The sequence below is a fragment of the Gekko japonicus genome, unplaced genomic scaffold (assembly GCF_001447785.1).
Source record: "Gekko japonicus isolate JY-2015 unplaced genomic scaffold, Gekko_japonicus_V1.1 scaffold196, whole genome shotgun sequence".
Lineage (NCBI taxonomy): Eukaryota > Metazoa > Chordata > Lepidosauria > Squamata > Gekkonidae > Gekko > Gekko japonicus.
This window is the reverse complement of record NW_015173129.1, coordinates 790256-811586: the sequence shown is the minus strand read 5'-3', so window position 1 is coordinate 811586 and position 21331 is coordinate 790256. Positions and strand designations below refer to the sequence as shown.

Here is a 21331-nt window from a genome sequence, read left to right as displayed (position 1 = left end):
ATCAAATGCCCGGCTACGATCTGGCTGTTAATGTAATGGGTCTCTCTCTCTCTCTCCCCCTCACACACACACACTTTCATTGCAGCTCTTCAGACTGGCTGTGAATGAAGTTCTTATTTCCCAGAACTGGCCACACAGCATGTGATATTACTTTCTCCCTCCCTCTTTTAAGAACAAGCTAATGGTCTAGTCTAAGAGGCTCTGGCATCGATTCATTTATACCTCACTTTTCTCCTCAATTCAGACTCAAAGTGGCTTAGAATATCACCCTCCTCTCCTCCAGTTTGGTATAGTGGTTAAGAGTGCAGACTCCAATCTGGGAGAAGCGGGTTTGATTCCCCATTCCTCCACACACAGCTGCTGGCGTGACCTTGGGTCAGTCACAAGTTCTCTCGGAGCTGTTCTCTCAAGGGCAGTCCTCGAGAGAGTTCTCTCCGCCCCACCCGCCTCCCAGGGAGTCTGTTGTGGGGAGGGGAGGGGAAGGGAGATTGTAATGTAAGCCACTCAGAGACACTGAGTGAAGGGCGGGGTATAAATCCAATCTCGTCTTCATCTTCCGTTTTCCCCGCAACAACCGCCCTGTGAGGTAGGCCAGGCCCAAATTCAATGGGCTCCCATGCTAGAAGTGAGAAACGGCCACTGTAAAGTCTGAAGGGACGTGGAGGTAGCAGGTCAGGATTCTGCGCTCACCCATCACCCCGTCTTGCTGCTCATGTATGGAAAGTCACTTAATGGCATACAGTACTGCTGTGACAACATCAAGCAACCTGCTCCTCTTATTATTGTGTGATTGAAACCAACAGCAACAACAACAAACCTGTTCCTCACGTCCACCCATCACCGAGACCCAGTTTGGTGTAGTAGTTAAGTGCGTGGACTCTAATCTGGGAGGACCGGGTTTGATTCCCCACTCCTCCACTTGCACCTGGCTGGATGACCTTGGGCAAGCCATAGTTCTGTCAGAGCTGTCCTTGAAAAAGAGCAGTTTCTGTCAGAGTTCTCTCAGGCCCACCGACCTCACAGGGTGTCTGTTGTGGGGAGGGGAAGGGAAAGGAGTTTGTAAGCCACTCTGAGACTCCTTTGGGGGACAGCCTTGGGGGACAGTACTCATGTCATTCTCCGTCCATGAATTTTAGCTGCACAATGTGTCTTTTGTAGGATGATCCACAGCATCCTTGTCCCCATGCTTTGACCCCCTCCCAAGCCAGACTGTCCCCCTTTTTGGAAGACTTCATGCAAGGAGAAGCGGGCTTATAATTCTACAAACTCCCGTTGGGGCTTGACTTTTATAACACTGATGCAAAATTGTCTGGTAGTTAGAAATCTGCATGTACTGAATGTTATTGCTTATTGAATGTAATGAATATTTATACCTGACTAGGATGAAATAATGATACACTATGCACTTTACTAAATGATGACCATAAATAGAACACATTAGTTTGCTAAAAGGTTTTTGCAGTGTATATTTATTTGTTACTAGACCCACCTGGAGGCTGGCAACTCTAGGAAGCTCTGGTTCCCTTTCTGGGCCTGCTCGGTTTTCTTTGCCGTGATCTGCCCTTTAGACCTAGCAGTGCCGGGGGCAGGCCTCGGGACTCTTCCACAAATCTCTCATCGTGGGAGGAAGGAAGTAAACGGTTTCCTAGTGGGAATAGGGGGGAGGGGAAACGCGGAACAGAAATGTTTTCTGAACTTTTGTGTTTGGGGGGGGAGAACACTGGAACGGGTGCCCCCTCTATTTATGCAACTGGCCCACCTAACTGGGAGGTTGTGGGATTGAAGGAAACTGATTTTCAAAAAAATATATATATAAAAATCAGATGCAGGGAGGAGAAATAAGAGAAGGAAACCAAAGCCAGCACAGCCTCTGCATAGTTCTCTGAGCTGCCTGCACGTTACAATCACTTACACAGAGGCACGGAATGTGTATAACCACCCAAGACCTTTAATGAAGCAGCAACAGTAATAGACTGTGTATCTGCCAAAAGGCCGATAATTGTAATATATGACTTTCCACAACAGAAATCATCAGCATCTTAAAATCCTGGTGGAGTGTTTAGAGACGAACTTCCATTGCATTTAATTAAAAAAAAAATACACGGAGAGACAGAGCTGTAAAAATGATGCGTGCCCAACCCGGGCAAGCGCCAGCAGGGGTCCCGAACCAACCAGCAAACAACAAAAAGTAAGCTTTCGGTATGACGAGCACATCTGTAATGTCTGGAGGGATTCTCTCGAGTGTATTGCAAAGGATTTTTTAATTCCCCGCGAGATCCAGTTAATCGGCAGCCTGCGTCCTTGTTCACATATGAGGAGACCTGGGTTAATTTGTTCGTCAGTGCTTAAATCCGAGGGGAATGTAAACAGCAGCGGGGTGTCTCCAGCAAGCGTGGGAAATGTGGAGCCTGGTATGAAGACTGGCATAGGTTGGCAGGGGACGGGAGTCCCGTTCCGATCACCCGCCCCTGGCTTCCAGATCTGCTCCCATCACATACTTGCCCACCTTGGAAAAACACATGCAGCTGCCTTGTACTGAACATAACTCCATCAAGGTCCACATTGTCTACTCAGACTGGCAGTGGCTCTTCGAGGTCTCAGGTTGAGGCCTTCCACATCACCTCCTGCCTGATTCTATTAACTGGAGATGCCGGGGATTGAACCTGAGACCTTCTGCATGCCCCTCGCTAGGTTTAGTTCTAAAATCCTGGACTCGGTTCCATTCATTATACAGGATCGGGCAGCCCTAATATGTCTTGCTGTGTGTATTCCTCGAAGGAAGAGCTTCAACAGCTTCATCCTTTGCTGCTAAGCAGAGCGCAGCAATGGATAGGGCGCTGGGCTAGAAACATACATGCACATATGAAGCTGCCTGATACTGAATCACCATTGGTCCATCAAGGTCAGTATTGTCTACTCAGACTGGCAGCAGCTCTCCAGGGTTTCAGGCTGAGGTCTTTCCCATCACCTACTGCATGATCCTTTTACCTGCAGGTGCCAGGGATTGGATCTGGGATCTTTTATACGTCAACAGCTTTCATCCCACCCAAATTCCCCTTGGTGGCCACACTGTTTCTTAGCTGCAATTCCCCATTGGGGAAATGGTAATCTTCGTGAGCAGCATCAATACGGAACTGTATTACAGAACCTAAGGAATGTCACGGAAGCAGCGGTAGTAAGTGTAAATAAAGGGTTGGATCCAGCCAACTTTTTCACTCAGTTGTGCCCAGTTCTTTTTTCCCCCAACCCCTGTCCCACATTATTTTTATCCATGCAGATCTCATGATCTGCAACAAGGACTTTGTGGGATCAAAGGTGATCTCTTCCTTCCTTCTACTCAGTGGAAAAGCTGATTGGGTTCAATCCACTGGATCATATGCATAGGTTCCCAAACTTATTTGGCCTACAACCAAAAGGCTGCTTTTGATGGGTTCTGGACTCTTCTTTCTTTATGCTTCCACCGCCCCCTTGTTTGTATTCAACGCCCCCCAATTGCACCCAAGGCTCCGACCACCAACCTGGATCGTTCCAGCACCCTTAGGGGGCGGTATTGTCCACTTTGGGAACCAGTCCCCTAGGATGCGTCTACAGAGTTTGGACTTGGGCTGCTGACCTCCCGATGATGTATTTCTCCTTGAACATAAGAACGTAAGAGAAGCCAATGTTGGATCAGGCCAATGGCCCATCCAGTCCAACACTCTGTCACACAGTGGCCAAAAATATCAGGGACCACCAGGAGGTCCAGCAGTGGGGCCAGGCCTTTAGAAGCCCTCCCACTGTTGTCCGCCCCCCAAGCAACAAGAATACAGAGCATCCCTTGCCCCAGCCTGAGAGTCCCTATCTATAGGTAAAGGTAAAGGTTCCCTTGCTCGAAAGTCAGTTGAATCTGACTCTATGGTTGCGGTGCTCATCTCCGTTTCAAAGCCGAAGAGTCAGCGCTGTCCAAAGACATTTCCGTGGTCATGTGGCCGGCGTGACTAAACACCAAGGCGCACGGAACGCTGTTACCTTCCCAGTGAAGTGGTACCTATTTATCTACTTGCAATTTCTTGCTTTTGAACAAGGTTGGCAGGAGCTGGAACTAGAGACGGGAGCTCACTCCGTCATGTGACACACTCGGGTCTCGAACTGCTGAACTACCGACCTTCCACAGCCTGCAGTTCAGTGTCTTAACCACTTGAGCCACTGCAGCTCTATACCTTGTGGCTAATAGCCACGGATGGACCTCTGCCCCAGATGTTTATCCAATTCCCTCTTGAAGCAGTCCATGCTTATAGCCGCCACCACCTCCTGGGGCAGTGAATTCCATGTGTTAATCACTCTTTGGGTGAAGAAGGACTTCCTTTTATCTATTCTAACCCAACTGCTCAGCAATTTCATGGAGTGCCCCCGAGTTCTTGTATTGTGAGAAAGTGAAAATGCCTCCAGTGAATATCCCGATGACCTGGGGAGATGGAGCTTGCTTTTTTGAACGGATTCATTTTTTTAACCAAAATCAACTGCATGGCCTTTTCAGTGGCAGCCCCACAATGATGAGAGCTGCCTCCCCAGGGAGGAGTGCCTGGCTGCCTTACTTCCAATCTTTACGAGGCAGCTGAAGGTGGCTTTATTTAGGGCTGCATTTGATTAAAGCAGTCCTAAATTTGAATTTGGGTTTTATGTATATTTATGCATTATGTATATTTTCACATTTTATTTGCATTGTGAGTTGCCCTGAGCTCCATAAGGAAGACAGGCAGCTAATCAAAGTTTCAAAGAATATGTAAAATAATCCAAAAGCTGAGCAGTTCGGACAACAATCAGCCTTTTGCGCTGTTAACAAGGTGAATCCACGGACTCTTCTATGTCTTTGAAAGTGCACAAAAGATGATACATATAAAAGAACACAGCCTCGGTTGAGGACAGGGGTACTGCTGAGAAGACTGTCATCTTGGGGCGGATATTGTCTGTGGCAAAACAGCTGCAACCACCAGCAGGAAAACCAGTGACAAGAGCAAACTTACGCCTTTGATTTCTGGACCCCAAGGTGAAGCCACATTGCCAAAGCATCAGTGCGTTTCCCCCTCCACAAAGACGGCAAGTATCACCAGTTGTTATTAATTGTGACAGCAGTGTCCATAAAGCGCTCCTCTCCCCTGGCATCGATTGCCCAAAGAGAGGATGAATGAGAGTGCTAAAGTTATAGCTACAGAAGAAACACACCGGCTACAAAGGAAACACACCCACGGCCCCATAGTTGCTCGAAAATTCGGTGCACATAAACCTCGAGAAATCAAAATTTATATGTTCCCGTAAGTGAGCGAGCGGTAACGATGGGACTCCAGAGGAGGAGAGGCGTATGAATCGACACTGTGATGCTGCAACGAGCAATAAAGGGGAGGGGAGTGAGGTGGTGGGGGAGTCATTTGAGATTAACTCCTTCCTCGGGGAGAATAAAAAGGACTCCGTTCGCATGCACTGCCCGCTTGCCAAAATTCTCCTCCAGCTGGCTCCGCAGATAAACCACCAGAATTATAACCCGAGAGATTAGTATTGTGGTGTCACTGGCTGAAAGGGAAACAGTCGACGCATTGATCCTCTGGCTCGCGTTTGTTTGCATGATACAGAAAGCAAGTTTGGGCCCACTGCCTGGAAAGGGCGAGAATGCCGACCAAAGCCCGACCCACCAACTTTGGCAGCTAGAGCCCATTTCAGATGCCGTGTGTGTGTGTGAGACACCAAAGAAAATGGAAGATTTGTATTCACTTACCATGAAGGTTCCTTCTCGGTGGTCCAGAGTGGGACAGTCCTTGACTCCTTACTCCTGGGAAAGCACCTCCCCCTTCCGTAGGCAGGGCCGGCAAACTTTGATCCCAGAGGGGAGGGGCTTATCCTCTGATCCCCAGTCATACCGAAAGCCACCTCCGAGCTGCTGTAAATCCACTTAAAAAATAACTCCTTCCCCCTCAGACAACTGGAGAATACCATCACAGCCATGGGCTTAACCAAATAGAAACCTGTATTTTAACCATTAGAGCAAACAAACAGCAACAGTCCGCCACATATACAGACATGCACAATAAACTGAGTCCTTTTTCAACAGGATAGGTTCATCTCCATTAGCAACCCCCCAGCAGTGATTCAAGCACCCTGAAAATCTAAATTCCATCACTAAAGAAAACAGAGACAAAGAAGAAATTGAGATGTTAAGGGAGGGGGAAACGGAAGATTTGTATTCACTTACCGTGAAGCTTCCTTCTCGGTGGTCCAGAGTGGGGCAGTCCTTGACTCCTTACTCCTGGGAAAGCACCTCCCCCTTCCATAGGCAGGGCCGGCAAACTTTGATCCCAGAGGGGAGGGGCTTATCCTCTGATCCCCAGTCATACCGAAAGCCACCTCCGAGCTGCTGTAAATACACTTAAAAAATAACTCCTTCCCCCTCAGACAACCAGGGAATACCATCACAGCCACGGGCTTAAACAAATACAAACCAGTATTTTAACCATTAGAGAAAAGAAACAGCAACAGTCCGCCACATCACGTAATCATTTAGACCATATTCACGAACAGCTGAACAACTGCAAAACATAAATGGACCGGAAGTCGTGTCCAACAAGAGAGGGTGGGTAGGACTGCCCCACTCTGGACCACCGAGAAGGAAGCTTCCCGGTAAGTGAATACAAATCTTCCGTTCTCCGGTGGTCCAGGAGTGGGGCAGTCCTTGACTCCTTACTCCTGGGACGTAAAAAAGCAGTGCTCCCCCCGGGTGGGTCACACAACTTCCGGTGCCTACAGGGCCTGAAGGAGCCCTCTACTGTCAAATACTGCTTTTGCCAAGGCTAGTTTGTTAATCCTATAGTACTTTGTAAAGGAATGGACAAATCTCCGTGTCACCACCTTACAAGTGACTTCTAGGGGTGGCAAGGCCCTATATGCCACCAATGTGACTGCCCCCCATAGAGTGCCCTGTGACCCCTACTGGAGGTACTAACCCCTACACCTTGTATGCCTGACGGATCCTTATCCACCTGCTCAGGGCAGAAATGGAGACCCTCTTTCCCAGGGACAACTGACTAACAAACCCAAACAAGGATTCAGTCTATCTCAACCCCCTGGTCCTGTCCATATAGAAAACTCAAAGCCCTGTGCACGTCCAGATGATGCCAGACCGTCACCATCTCATGGCCAGGGTTTGAAGAAAAGGAGGGAAGTACCATATCTTCCTATATATGGAACCAGGAGTTAACTTTTGGGGATGAACACTGGGGCTGGTCTGAGGACGACCCTGTCATCGTAGAAGGTACATAAATCTGTGTGTACCGACAAAGCTCTCAGCCCCAAAAACCTACGCGCTGAACTGATCCCCACTAAGAAATTGTTTTCAGAGTAATATCTTTCATGGGACATGATGCCATTGGTTCAAACAGCTCCTTGCATAGTGCTCACAGCACTGCATTTAAATTCCATGCGGAGAACCTGTGTACCGGTGGTGAATTGAGGAGGAAGGCCCCCCTCAAAAACCGCCATATGTGTGGGTGATGGGGAAAAACCTACCTTCCCTAGCCCCTCCAATCGTGGAAAGGGCCATTACCTGTCGCCTTAAGAGAACTAGTACTCAACCCTTTACTTGGACCCTGTTGGAGAAAAGCCATGCCCATCTGCGCCCGCATTGGGTCCACCCCTGCTCTCCACACCAGTTAGAAGATGTTTGTCAGGATCTGTCATATATTTTGGTCATAGAAAATTTTCTGGATGCCAAGAGTGTGGAAACCATCTCTGTCTCACATCCTAGAGCTGCTAACTGTCTCCTCTCAACCTCCACGCTGTGAGTTGTAGCATGTTCAGTTGCAGATGAACGGTCATCTCCTGAGATAGAAGGTCCCGTCTGAGAGGCAGCCACCATAGATCCTGTCTGGATAGGCTCATGAGGTCCTGGAACCCAGTCCTCTGTGGACAAAAAGGGTGCCATCAGAATCACATCTGCTCTTTAATCTATTGCCTGCTGTACCACTCTGGGAATTAGAGTCAGGAACGACAAGGCATAGAGTAGAGCTCTCGGCCATGCTAGGAACAGGGCGTCCATTCCTAGTGCCCCTTTCATGTGAGTTTTGGACGTAAACCTTTTTTTTTAACTTGATGGTCTGTCTCTTCGTGAAAGGATCAACCTCTGCCTTCCAAATCTTTCGCTATTCTGTTGGAAGGCGTCCCTCTGTTAACATGTTTCTCTTCCTGCCATATGTGTGGCCTTTAAGGACAGCACATGCTACTCTGCCCATTGCATCACTTGCATTGCTTCCCGGTGTAGCCGTTGGGATTGCATGTCTCCCTATCTGTTAATATAGACTTTCGTCATCATGTTATCCATTTGAATCAGAACATGACTGCCTACCAGTTGCGTCTGCAGGCAAGCCAGGGTCAACTTTATGGTCCCAAATTCCAGGGTGTTTCCGGCTTCGACCAGGTGTCTTGACCATGTGTCCCATGGGGTTCACTTAGAAGTATCCCTTCTGTGAACAGAGTTGGAACTAGCCACTACTGTAACTCTGTCCACACAGACTGTGGTAACTCTACCTTCTTGACTATCTTGTAGTCTATTTCCTTCTGGTAGTGAATAAAGAATAAAGGAATAAAGAAATACATATGAACTGTATGCCACGGTAGTAGATCTTGGCACGACACCATCATGCCCAGGAGACATACTAAAGTCATCACCTCGTGTCTAAATGTTCAGGACCTGATGAAAGATAAGTGAGAAATTTTACTAACCGCTCCTGGAGCAGAAGAACCCTGTCCTGTCTTGTGTCTATCCACACTCCCAAGTGTGTAATTACTTGAGTTGGCTCCAGGGTCCTCTTCTCCCTGTTAATAGCACAACCATGTCCCTGTAGTAAGGTAAAGGTAAAGGTTCCCTTGCTCAAAAGCCAGCCAAACCGACTCTAGGGTTGCGGTGCTCATCTCAGTTTCAAAGCCGAAGAGCCAGCGCTGTCCGAAGACATTTCCATGGTCATGTGGCCAGCATGACTAAACACTAAATACTTGGATTATAAAGTCCAAGTGTAGGCTCACCTGGTGACTGGACTCTGCCTGGATCAAAACGTCTTCCAAGTAAGGAAAACAGGACCACTCCTCTCAGACTTAGGAAGGCCACTAGTGTCCCCAGGACCTTGGAGAATATCTGAGGCGAGGACTTGAGTCCAGAGGGCGAGGCTCAATATTGGAAATGTTTGCTGTGATATGTGAACCTTAGAAATTTCCTGTGATTATCCCTTGTCAGGATGTGCGGATAGGCTTCCGCCAGGTCTATGGAGACCATGAAGTCCCCTGCATGTATGGAGGGAAAAAATAAATAAATGGACCTCAACATTTCCATCTTGAACTTTTGTGATTGCACATGTTTGTTGAGCCACTTCAAGTCCGAGATGCCCCTAGTGTTCCCATTCTTCTTGGTGATCGTAAAGGGATGGACTAAATTCCTAGCGAACTCTCTGTCTCGGCACCATCTCTATCACTCCAGTGTCCAACAGATGTTAGATTGCCTGTAACATCATCTTGTGTTTTTCCTGGTGATCTTTCCCATGAGATATCCAAGAAACGTTGCTTGGAACTCTTTTGAACTCTAGTGCGTAGCCATGAGCCAGCGTCTCCAGGAACCACTTGTCCGACACAGCCTGGTGCCACTGCCCAGAGAAAGCTATCCTCTTGCGCCTATATCTTCCATTTGTTGTTTATCATCACGACTGAGGTCTCAAAAAGACTGTGGTCTCCTTCTAGAATTCATATCCTTCTTCTTTGACGGTAGCACCCATGACTTGCCTTTGCCTTTCACCAAGTAACATTCCAGGCCTGCTCTTCAAAGGTTAACTCCCTTGAGAGATACCACTGCCACCTTGGTCCTTGTTGCTGGATCTGCATTCCGGTGTCCCAGCCACGTATTTCTCCTGGCCGTTGTACGACATGCCATAGCCCTCGCTGTGAGTTGTATGGCATCCAAAGAGGCTTCTGTCGCAAATGCTGTGGCTAGAGCTATCTGTTTTAGCTCATCTTTAAGGCTCTTTGGTATGTCACTGTCTACAGAAGTTAGCTCTGAGGCCCACAGGTAGGCCACTTGAGCAAACAGGGATCCCATAGCTGATACTCTAAGGGAGATGGCAAGCGCCTCAAAAAAACTCTACGCAGTGCCTTTGCAACTCCCTTGTCTTTTTTGGGAGTCCATCAGCATCCACGGGAAACAGAGAAGTAGACACTTATAAGTTAATTGAATCATCCACCATAGGAAGTTTGAACTTCTTTGTGGCTCCTGGAATAAGAAAGCAGAGTTTATTAAACACTGGGTTTCCCATACTTTGGATAGGCTGGGTGTTCCCATACTGCCGTAATGATATTATATAATGCCACAGGAAGCGGCACACTTGGGAATGGCTTTGTCAGAGCCTACAGGAAAGAACCCAGGAACCTCCTTGTCTTCCTGTATCTTTGGAGAGTATGTAAACTCTAGTGCCCTCATGACCTTAGCCCATATTCTATTATAGAGATTAGGAGCAAGAGTCTAGATTGAATGACAGGCACCCTTTTCTTTCTCCTGCTCTAATAGTTCACCTTTTTTCTGGCACTATGCTTGGGAGGCCTGTATTTCTAGGAGGAGGGCTGCCCTCTATACTGGGGCTCCTGTCTCTTTTAGCAGAGAGGACAGTAGCCTAGGAAGAAGCTGCCTGTTGCCCTAGACCAGTGAATTCTTTCTCATTTCCTCTCTAAGCCAGGAGAGAAATTTGACTGGGCTTCCTCTCCTGAGGGCTCAGTATTTTGGGAGGCTATATTGGTAATCTGTGAAGGGTTAAGACTCTCTGTGCCTTGGGAGCTAGATGTTCCCGCCTTCTCAGCCATTTTAGGGGAACCTGAAAGTGAAAGTAGCCACCATCACTCTCCTAACAGAGCCCCAAAATGGAGCCTTGCCCCACCCACATCAGAAGAATCAGGTGGGGAAGAAGTAGGCTGTCTATTGTTGCTCCCTTTCCAAAAGGCCCAGCAATAAGGACTGTAAAATGTCCCTGCTAGAGACCTGACCCATGAACCAGAAGCAATTCGCCCTTTTAAAGAACCTCCCATCCAGATCCAGAGAAAGGAGTAAAGGGCAGGGAAAAGAAAACTGGAGGAGGGGGGTTAGTCCTCTTTCTCTCTCCCCCTCCACACCTTACCAGTTCTCAATGGATACAGTCCTACCGTGGTTCAGCCGACCGGGTAGACTGCGCAGGAGACACGTCCCTCCTCGCCACGATCCGGAACAAGGAGGGGGCTCCATTCCAATGCCGAAAGGGAAGGTGACAGAGATTCTGCACCACCCTCGGCCGCCTCTCTTGCCTCTGCTCTCCCCAGGCTCTTCACTGAGCGTCTGTCCCCAAAACCGCTGCACGCCGCCGTGGCTGGATGGGGGGGGAGAGCAGTTTACCGCCGCCTTCCCAGCGGGGTTCGAGTCGTTCCTCTCGGCGCCGCGACTGCCTGGGGGCCTCCCAAGACTGCCGGTGCCGGATCCCTTGTAATTCGAGGCCTGCAGCTCTCGAATATGTTTTAGGGCTGGAAGGTAAGTACCTTCTCTCATTGCCCTTTAGGTCTCCGCTTCTTCTTCTGTCCTTCCGGTGTCTTCTGGGATCTTCGTGCTTTTCAGAGCACAGCCAGCACGTCCTGCTCAGAAGGCAGGGCCGGTAAGACTGGGGATCAGAGGATAAGCCCCTCCCCTCTGGGATCAAAGTTTGCCGGCCCTGCCTACGGAAGGGGGAGGTGCTTTCCCAAGAGTAAGGAGTCAAGGACTGCCCCCTTCCTGGACCACTGCCCCACTCCTGGACCACCGGAGAACTGGCTTCTCTTTGGTGAATTGTTCCTATCCCAGCTGTTAAGTACGTAGAACATATGCCTGCCAAGTACAAAGAAATACCTGTTTATAGAGTTTTATTTTTGAAGCTTATAACGGAAAATACCTACTATGTATTCGCTCTTCCCTAGACAAACTTTTGTTGAAACTTGTGTTCAGGAACATATACGTATATTATGTGGAGGTAACCACCTAGTTTATCCTTATGTAGTTATTGTTAGTTTTGTGTTTCATGTTTATAAATGTTTAAAAACTCAATAAAAATTTATTTTTTAAAAAAAGTACGTAGAACACAGATCAAAGGCACCATGGGAAAAATCTAGATTTGAGTCCGGTAGCAGCTTGGAAACCGATAAGATTTTCAGGGTATGAGTTTGAAAGCTCCTATCCCCCCCTCCCCAATCTTGTTGGTGTCTCAAGGTGCTACTGAATTCAAATCAAACTGTCCTACTGCAGACCAACATGGTCACTGACCCACATAACCATGTCTCCAGAAGCTGCAGGAAGGAAGGAGGAGCCGTGGCTCAGTGGAAGAGCCTCTGCTTTGCATGCAGAAGGTCCCAGGTTCAATCCTCGACATTCCCGGTTAAGGATCAGGTAGTAGGTAACATGGAAGACCTCTGCCTGAGAATCCGGAAAGCCGCTGCCAGTCTGAGTAGACAATACTGACTTTGATGGACCCAGGGTCTGACTCAGCGTAAGTCAGCTTCATGTGTGTTCATGTGCGTGACATAAAAAGCCCCGATGCAGTGTCCCCGATACACAGGGGCATGTGCTTCTCCATATGACATGGGTCATTTGTCCTGAAGGAAGCTCCAGTACAAGCCATTCCTCTCCCCAAAGATAACCCTAAGGGGTGTTCCGTCTTCTTGTTTGGTGCATTGGTTAAGTGCGCGGACTCTAATCTGAGAGAACCAGGTTTGATTCCCCACTCCTCCACTTGCACCTGGCTGGATGACCTTGGGCCAGTCACAGTTCTCTCAGAACTGTTCTTGAAAAACAGCAGTTTCCGTCAGAGCTCTCTCAGCTCCACCTACCTCACAGGGTGTCTGTTGTGGGGAGGGGAAGGGAAAGGAGTTTGTAAGCCGCTCTGAGACTTCTTTGGGTAGTGAAGGGCGGGGTATAAATCCAATCTCCTCCTCCTCCTCCTCCTCCTCCTCTTTTAAAATTAAACTTTTATTTGATTTTCATTAATATATAGGACATTGTAGGAAGGGAAGGACATGGGGAAGTGGATAAGACATTAAAGGGAAATTTCCCATCAAGCTTATATAACAGCTGCTACAATACAATTTCCGCCTTAAACCTTTGTTTCCATCCCTCTTTCATTTGAATAATTTCTAAAGCTATAAGCGATTAATCCAATCCCTAAAATCTTCTATTGCGGTTCCTGAAAAAGTACATATTCCTTAGAGTTCAAGTTATATTTATCCTAAGTTTATCATAACGATAATCATGGGGTGCTCCATCTTCAAGAGAACTGCACACGCAAGACACACAAGCTCCCCTGCCTATGGACGACAATTCACGGCAAGCGGCCAGCAGGCACGGATGGGCCACATTCTGCCAAGTTACTTTGTCATCGGCTGAGCAGACATCCGTGGCCATCGGAATGGCCCCTGGGATCTTTACCCGGCTCCTCTGCAGTCTTCACTCAGTTCCTCTCTATCTGCTTAACAGAGAGAGACTTTCAAGCACGTCCCTCGGCGAAGGTTAGAACATGCTCCACAGCCCATTTCCTTACAACACAGGAAAGTGTCTTGGGAATGATTCCGTGCATATAAATTACCCCACCGTCTCCTCAGGTATCTCTAGCATCTCTACCGGCGAACGGGTTTTATTTTAGCGGGGGGGGGGGGAGAAAGTAGGCGGAGCCCTCTGAGCCGGGGGTCCCCAGGCCTTCCTGAGCCCGTGCTTGGAATTCCGACATGGGGTGGTGGGTGCAGCCACAATATGGCCGCCACGGGAGGCCGACCCAATGTCAGCGAGCAAGGCAATGTATGGAACGCTTCGACATTTCAGGTCGAAGCTCAGTTTAACAGTTCGATCTACACAGCCAACCAAAAGCCCTGTTGGGCCAAAGCCCCGGCTGGCCCCACCCACTTTCTAAATGCCCACAGTAAGCACCAGGGAAAGGGTCAGCAGCTGCTGTGGTGCCCACAAGCACCAGGTTGGGGACCCCTGCTTCAAAATGTCGAAGTAAACTCCCTTTGAGACGAAACAAAATACCTGTAAGCCTGTAAACACTTTCCAAGTCCGCAGGCCAGAAAAGAATACAAAATCCAGCAAAAGTGTCGACCGGGTGTGTATCATCTCGGCAACCAAGGGGCAGATAGAGGAGTTACAGGAATATTAGAAAACAGAGCACCTTCGTATACATTAGGAAAAGGCCACGCCTACCCTAAAGATCAAGCAGTCTTCCTTGTGCTCAGCATACATCGAGGTGACCCGGTACTGACTCTCACAAGTCATGTCGATCTGGTACCCCGTCAGGCTGTAATACACTTTGCGGAACTCCTGGATCTTGGAATGGAAAATCTCCTTGAGGCGCTGGTTGATCTTCTTCTCACTCTCCAATTTGGTCTTCAGTTCTGGAAGAGAGAAAAGGGTTTTTTGTTTGTCTTCGCTGCCTGTTATGGATCTGACATAAGAATTTAAGAAGAGCCCTGCTGAATCAGACCAGTGGTCCATCTAGTCCAGCATCCTGTCTCGCACACAGTGGCCAACCAGTTCCTCTGGAGGGCCAACAACAGGGCAGAGAGGCCAAGGTCTTCCCCTGATAAGAACATCAGAAGATCCCCTGCTGGATCACACCAGTGGTCCACCTAGTCCAGCATCCCATCTCACACAGTGGCCAACCGGTTCCTCAGGACGGCCAATAACATGGCATAGAGGCCGATGACTTCCTCTAATATTGCCTCCTGGCTATGAGATTTGAAGGTTGACTGCCTCTGAATATGGAGGTTCTCCTCAGCCACCATGGTTAGTAGGCATTGATAGATCTATCCCTCCATTAATCTTTCTAATCCCCTTTGAAAGCTGTTGATTCCTGTGGCCATCACTACATCCTCTGGCAGCAAATCCACATTTCAATCACTCCCTGTGTAAATGTCAGCAAGCTGCCAAAGAATTCTGCATATGTCTGAAGTTCATTCCTTGGGGTTCCCCCCCCCCCGTATGGTGGTATGCAACTGTGCATGTCTACTGTAACTCTAACGCGCGCACTCTCTTGTCTCATGCATTCCTTTTACTGTACGCTAATGCTGCTTTGAACTATCATAATCAGCAAGGTCACAGGTGGTGGAGAGTCGGCTTCGCTTAGTCTATAATGAACTAGAGTGTGAGAGAACTATAATTGTTTATCATTTAGAAAGCCGTTGCTTCCCAGGCTTTGGGTGCGAGTCCGACAGCCTAACCGCCCGAGCGGGAACCAAGTCTATTGGTTATTGTCTTTATGAATTTGCTTTATTATACTTTGCCCTGACTGTTCTGGTTATTCTAAACAGTGCACTTGTTCCAGTATCATCATAGCTTCAATAAATATTACTTTGCTTCAAACGTGTATTGGATTGATAGCTGTGGGATCGGACAGTAAAGTAGTATTTCCTTTTGTCTGCCCTGAACCTACTGCCCATCAGCTTCATTGGATGCCCTCGAGTTCTAGCGTTTCGGGAGAGGGGCGAAAAAGTTCTCTTTTTCAGATTTCTCCACCCCATGCATAATTCTACATACCTCTATCATGCCCACCCGCAGTTGTCCCTTTTCTAAACTTACAAGTCCTAGACTATTCAGCCTTCAGTCAAATGCATCATTTTTCTGTAAGATAGGAAAGGGCAGGATACAAAAGCATTTGGTAAATCAAGCAAAGCATCAAAGCAGGAAATGGGAGGTCACCTCAGGGCTCCTCGCCTGGTCCCAGCTCAGAGACACACATGAAGGACTAAATTCCAATACCATAGCACCTTAGAAACCAACATTTTCCAGTATGAGCTTTTGTGGATGTGACTTTGCATAGCCCAGCCTTGCCTGATCTCGTCCGAACTCACAAGCTAAGTAGGACCAGCAGCCCTAGTTAGTTAAGAACATAAGAACATAAGAGAAGCCAATGTTGGATCAGGCCAATGGCCCATCCAGTCCAACTCTCTGTCACACAGTGGCCAAAAATACCAGGTGCCATCAGGAGGTCCCAGCAGTGGGGCCAGGACACTAGAAGCCCTCCCACTGTTGCCCCCCAAGCACCGAGAAGACAGAGCATCCCTTGCCCCAGAGTGAGAGTTCCTGTCTATCCCTTGTGGCTAATAGCCGCTGATAGACTTCTGCTCCATATGCTTATCTAATTCCCTCTTGAAGCTGTCCATGCTTGTAGCCATCATCACCTCCTGTGGCAGTGAATCCCATGTGTTCATCATTCTTTGGGTGAAGAAGGACTTCCTTTTATCCGTTCTAACCTGACTGCTCAGCAATTTCATGGAGTGCCCACGAGTTCTTGTCTTGTGAAAAAGGAGGAAAAGGACTTCTTTCTCTACCTGCTATATCCCATGCCTTGAAAATCCTACGGGGGGCAGTTGACTGCAGGCCCGTAGCTACAGTGGGGCCCCTCGGGGCCTGGGGCCCTGACCTACTGACAAGCCCCCCCGACTTCCCATCTAGCCCAGGCCCCCTGACTTCCATTTTTTAATTTTATTTATCATGCTCATCGCCAGCAAGCCCCATACCGTCCTCCAATCCCACGCCGCTCTCGCTCGTCTCATGCCACCGGCAGCCATGCTCTCTCTCATCACCAGCAAGCCAGCAAGAAGTCTAGCCCTGCACTGCCTTTCAATCCCATGCTGCTCTCTCGCCTCCCCACTATCGGCAGCACCAGCCAAAAGGCGAGTGGGCACTGCCAGAGGGGACACGTGTGCCCACTCCAGCTCCCTCCACCTGCCATTCAGCTGCAGATGGAGGACGAGAAGGAGGAGGACCAGGTGGCAGGGGTGATAACGGGGAAGGGACCACGGCAGTGGCAGGTGGGCAACGGAGGCAGCCTCCTCGGGCGGGCTCGCCACTCTCCTGCCCTGGCAACTCACCACTCAGTTGCAGGGAAGGGCAGGAGCAGGGCTGCTTGTTTGTGGTGTGTGCGCGGGGGGTGCCCCCGACTTATTTAATGGTCCCCTGAATTAAAAAAATTCCTGGCTATGGGCCTGGTTGGCTGCAACTGAAGGCATGCTCCACCACCTGCAGCTTTTCTGCGTCGAAGCTCACTTAGTACCCCTGCATCCTGACTCCAGTCGGCCCTTCTCGGTGACCTCCCTCCCGTCTTCCGACCTGATGGATCTTCATTCTTATTTGCATCTGATGAAGTGAGCTTTAACCCACAAAAGCTTATGGCCTGGAAAATCGGGATGGTCTCCATGGTGCTAATGGACTTGAATTTTGTTCTGCTAATATCGACTACCCCCTTCGTCATCTTGGTTGCCCTCTTTGTACAACCAAGGCTGCCAATAAAAAAAATGCTTAACCAGGAGTATACCTTGCCGGTGTCAACATCTGAGTTGCCATGGGGGAAGCCCGGATGACCTGAAAGGTTCACTTTCGTTTTCTGCTTGCTTGGCCGGCTGCTATCAAACTAGACTTAGAGATGTAACCTTGGGCTCCTGGTGTCAGCTTTCCCCTGGGAAGATGGGACTGTTATATTCTGGCGGGCTCGGGGTTTAGCGTGATTGGCTCTGGGCCATTTAGAATGTTAGGTGGGCTTAGTATAATTATTGGCTTCGCACACTTTTGGGTTAGTTCTAACACAAAACATTACGAGTCTGGATACTTTCAATGTCTCAATAAACTTTTATTTTTCTGAATGACTGTTGTTGGGAACTGATCGCTCCAGGGTTCTGACAGCTGAACAAAACGAGACCTGAAACTTCAGAGTAAACATGCACAGGATTGCATTGTGACCCCCTGGTTGGGTTTCGAAGGCTTTCCGTGGTGTGCTAGAAGTCACGACAATGGCCACCGATTGTAACGGCAGTAAGGATGTCAAAGCTGGCAATCTGCCATCCGAATCAGCTAACACGAGCCCATCGGCGACTGGACAGGAGGTGGTCAAAGTCTGCCGCTGTATTTCCCAGCACAGCTTAAATCCAGCATTTGTTTTACCGCTACTGACTGTGCGTTAACTGGATTTGAGCTGGCTGACATTAGATTGGCCGACGGAAGCCACTTCGAGGATCTTTGGGAAAGGGTACTAAAAAAAAATTGAATAAATGATTGGTCGGTTTGCGAAACTGGGGACTTGCAGCGTTAGCCAATCGAGAGACAACGCAGCAAAAGTCGTAAAGGAAAAAGGAAGATGGGGGGGGGGAGTGTACCATTCTTATAAAGAGGCAAACTCAGTCTGTGAAGAATATCATCCTTTTTCTTCCCTGGTGGGTTCCTGGTACTGCTGGAGACCCCCCCCCCAGGTGAGCAGCTGGTCAACCGGTATTTAAATCGCAGCTAAGGCGGCTGCCAGAATTGTGAATCCTTCAAGAGGCTACATACCAATTACCATGAATCCTTCACCGAAGGTGCTTTCTGAGTAATTAAACCACAATTTATCCCTCCATTAATTACAGAGACAGGCTTTAGTTAAATACACAGCAGAAGATCCCGCCTAAGTCAGCACGTTTTTATCAACACAGCAGCCCGGGATTAGCACAGAGGCATTTATGGCTGGAACACGCAGGGGATCTTGTTCGCCAAAACCTCCCCCTGTCTCTCCTATCTCCCCCACTCCCTCTGCAGCCACACGTTGTTTCTGGCCACAAAGTTGGATAAAGAGACTGTCAGTAACTGGCCAGGAGAGAAAAGAGCAAGAGTCCAGTAGCACCTTAAAGACTAACAAAATCTGTGGCAGGGGATGAGCTTTCGCGAGTCAGTACTAACTTTTCCAGATACAGCTAGAATGTGAGTCCATCTGTCCTTCTATCATGGAGAACAGAGTTACTTCAGTGCCAAATGAGAATAGCAGGTGAATGACAATAACAGATAACATTAGATTAGGTGTGATACGCAGAGGGGTAGTAGGCGAGGAAAAAGCAGCATTGGTAATGAGACAGGAAACCTAGGTCTCAATTCGGTCCAGGAGGATGCATTGTCTTAAGCTTCATTATCAGTCACAATTCAGCAGTCTCTCTTTCTATTCTCCCTTTGAAATTCCTTTGTGAGAGAACTGCTACTCTTAGGTCAGAAACGGAATGCCTGGAAGGTTCAAATGTCCCCCTGCTGCTTTCTGAATACTGAATGACCAGGAGAGAGATTTTGGAGCAGTGCTAGATAACTCATTGAAGATGTCGACCCAGTGTGGGACGGCAATAAAAACGGGAAATGCAATGTTGGGAATTATTAGGAAGAGGATTGGAAACAAATCAGCCAGTATCATAATGCCCCTGTATAAATCTACGGTGCGGCCTCATTTGGAGTATTGTGTGCAGTTCTTGTCAGTGCACATTTAAAAAAAGTAGCATCAGAAAAGGTGCAGAAAAGGGCAACTAGGATACTTAAGAGGGTGGAACACTTCCCCTGTGAAGAAAGGTTTAAAGTGGTTAGGGCTTTTTAGCCTGGGAAAAAAGATAATTGGTCACATGATAGAGGTTTACAAAATTATGCACAGGATAGAGAAGGTAGACAAAGAAGTACTTTTCTCCCTTTCTCACAATCCGAGAACTCATTGGCAGTCAGTGAAATGAATGAGCAGTTGGCTTAGAATGACGAAAGGAAGTCCTTGTTCACCCAGAGTCATTAACACATGGAATTCATGGTGGTGGTTGCAAGCAGAGACCGCTTCAAGAGGGGATTGGATAAACATATGGAGCAGAGGCCTATCAGCGGCTATCAGCCACAACGTATAGATGAAACACTTCATATAGGGCAGTGTTGCTCGGGGGGCAACAGTGGGAGAGCTTCTGGAGTTCTGGCCCCGCTGCTGGACCTCCTGATGGCACCTGGGTTTTGGCCACTGTGTGACCAGAGTGTTGGACCAGATGGGCCACTGGCCTGATCCGATGTGGCTTCTCTTATGTTCTAGACGGGGAAAGTTGTTGTTGTTTCAGCATCTGTGGTGGGATTTGGCTGGAATCCCTGATCCTATTTATCCCAAACGAGGGCATGTCTCTGTTGGGAAGAGGAGGCACTGGAAGACATCTGGCAGAAGGGAGATTGGAAAGGCTTTATTCATTTCGCTTCATTTATATCCCATCTTTCTCAACAACGGGGACCAAAAGCAGCTGATAACATCCTCCCCTGCTCCACTCTATGTCCACAACAACCCTGCAAGGTAGATTATGCCAAGGGTACGTGACTGGCCCAAGGCCATCCCAGTCTGACACTCTAATTCAGCAGTCCCTGACATGGCACCCGACAACATGTTTCCCAGCACCCACCAAGTGCTTTTAAGTAGTGGGTGGGGCTAAGTGGGACTTTTGCCCAGGAAGGATTCTGATTGGTTATGCACATTTTTTTAAAAGGTGGCATCAGCTGCCACAACAACGCAAAGATCTTCACTGCACAACTGGAGGTAAACTGCAGCACCCATTTTGTGGCCAGCTCCGCCTCCTACGGCAGCCATTTTGTGGCCACGCCCATCACGCTGTACCAGAATCCCAAACGTTCCCTCAGGCCCAAAAAGGCTGGGGACCTCCTGCTCTCACTCTTGCCCCATCCTGATTCTCCGGACAAGTGCAAGAAGTCCTCAACTCCAGGTGACAGGAGACGAATTACAGTTATAACCTGGTATAAATCCCTCCCCCAGATCTCAGCCAAATCCATCAGTGCATGACACAAGCCAGTCCCTTCCTGGGCAGGGCTCGTAGCCAGGAAATTTTCGGGCCGATGTAACTTCTGATGTAGTCTAGGGAGGAGGAGAAGGGGCCAGGCCTTCCCTGCTGGGTGCCGACAGGGCCACGGGCCTACCTACCGTAGGGCTACAGAACCGCCCCCCCAGCCCAGCTGTGCTCCAGAGGAGCAGGCAGCGGGAATAATGTTTCATGCCCATCAATGCCGAGCAGGCGGCTCGAGGCTTCTCCAGAGTGGTCTCTGTGGCGTCCTTTGCGCCCCTTGCCTCCGGTCTCTGAAGGCGGGCCAGCCAGCAGCTGCGCGCCTCCAAGACCACGGCTCCTCAGAACTCTCCTGTCCCAGGACAGACGCCCATGACTGGCTTCTGCCCACGCCAAACGTGCCACGAGGAAGGAGGACTGGCTGTGTGTGGGTGCTCTGGGGGCAGCTGCTTCCAAAGGTTTCTTCTGGAGCAGGAGCCCTTTGGGTCACCTGTTTCCAAAGGGAGGGAGGGTGTTCAGAACTCTCCTGTCCCAGGACAGACGCCCATGACTGGCTTCTGCCCACGCCAAACGTGCCACGAGGAAGGAGGACTGGCTGTGTGTGGGTGCTCTGGGGGCAGCTGCTTCCAAAGGTTTCTTCTGGAGCAGGAGCCCTTTGGGTCACCTGTTTCCAAAGGGAGGGAGGGAGGGAGGGAGG

General features: G+C 48.9%; 1 protein-coding gene across 1 annotated transcript in view; it reads right to left on the bottom strand.

Annotated features, from left to right (window-relative positions):
- The window catches only part of MAD1L1 (MAD1 mitotic arrest deficient-like 1 (yeast)), a 760935-nt gene that overhangs the window by 180082 nt on the left and 559522 nt on the right, over nucleotides 1–21331 (bottom strand). Inside the window, exon 17 of the mRNA XM_015422082.1 lies at nucleotides 14243–14433. Within this exon, the coding sequence (XP_015277568.1) occupies nucleotides 14243–14433 (191 nt within the window). The remainder of the gene's footprint in view (nucleotides 1–14242; nucleotides 14434–21331) is intronic.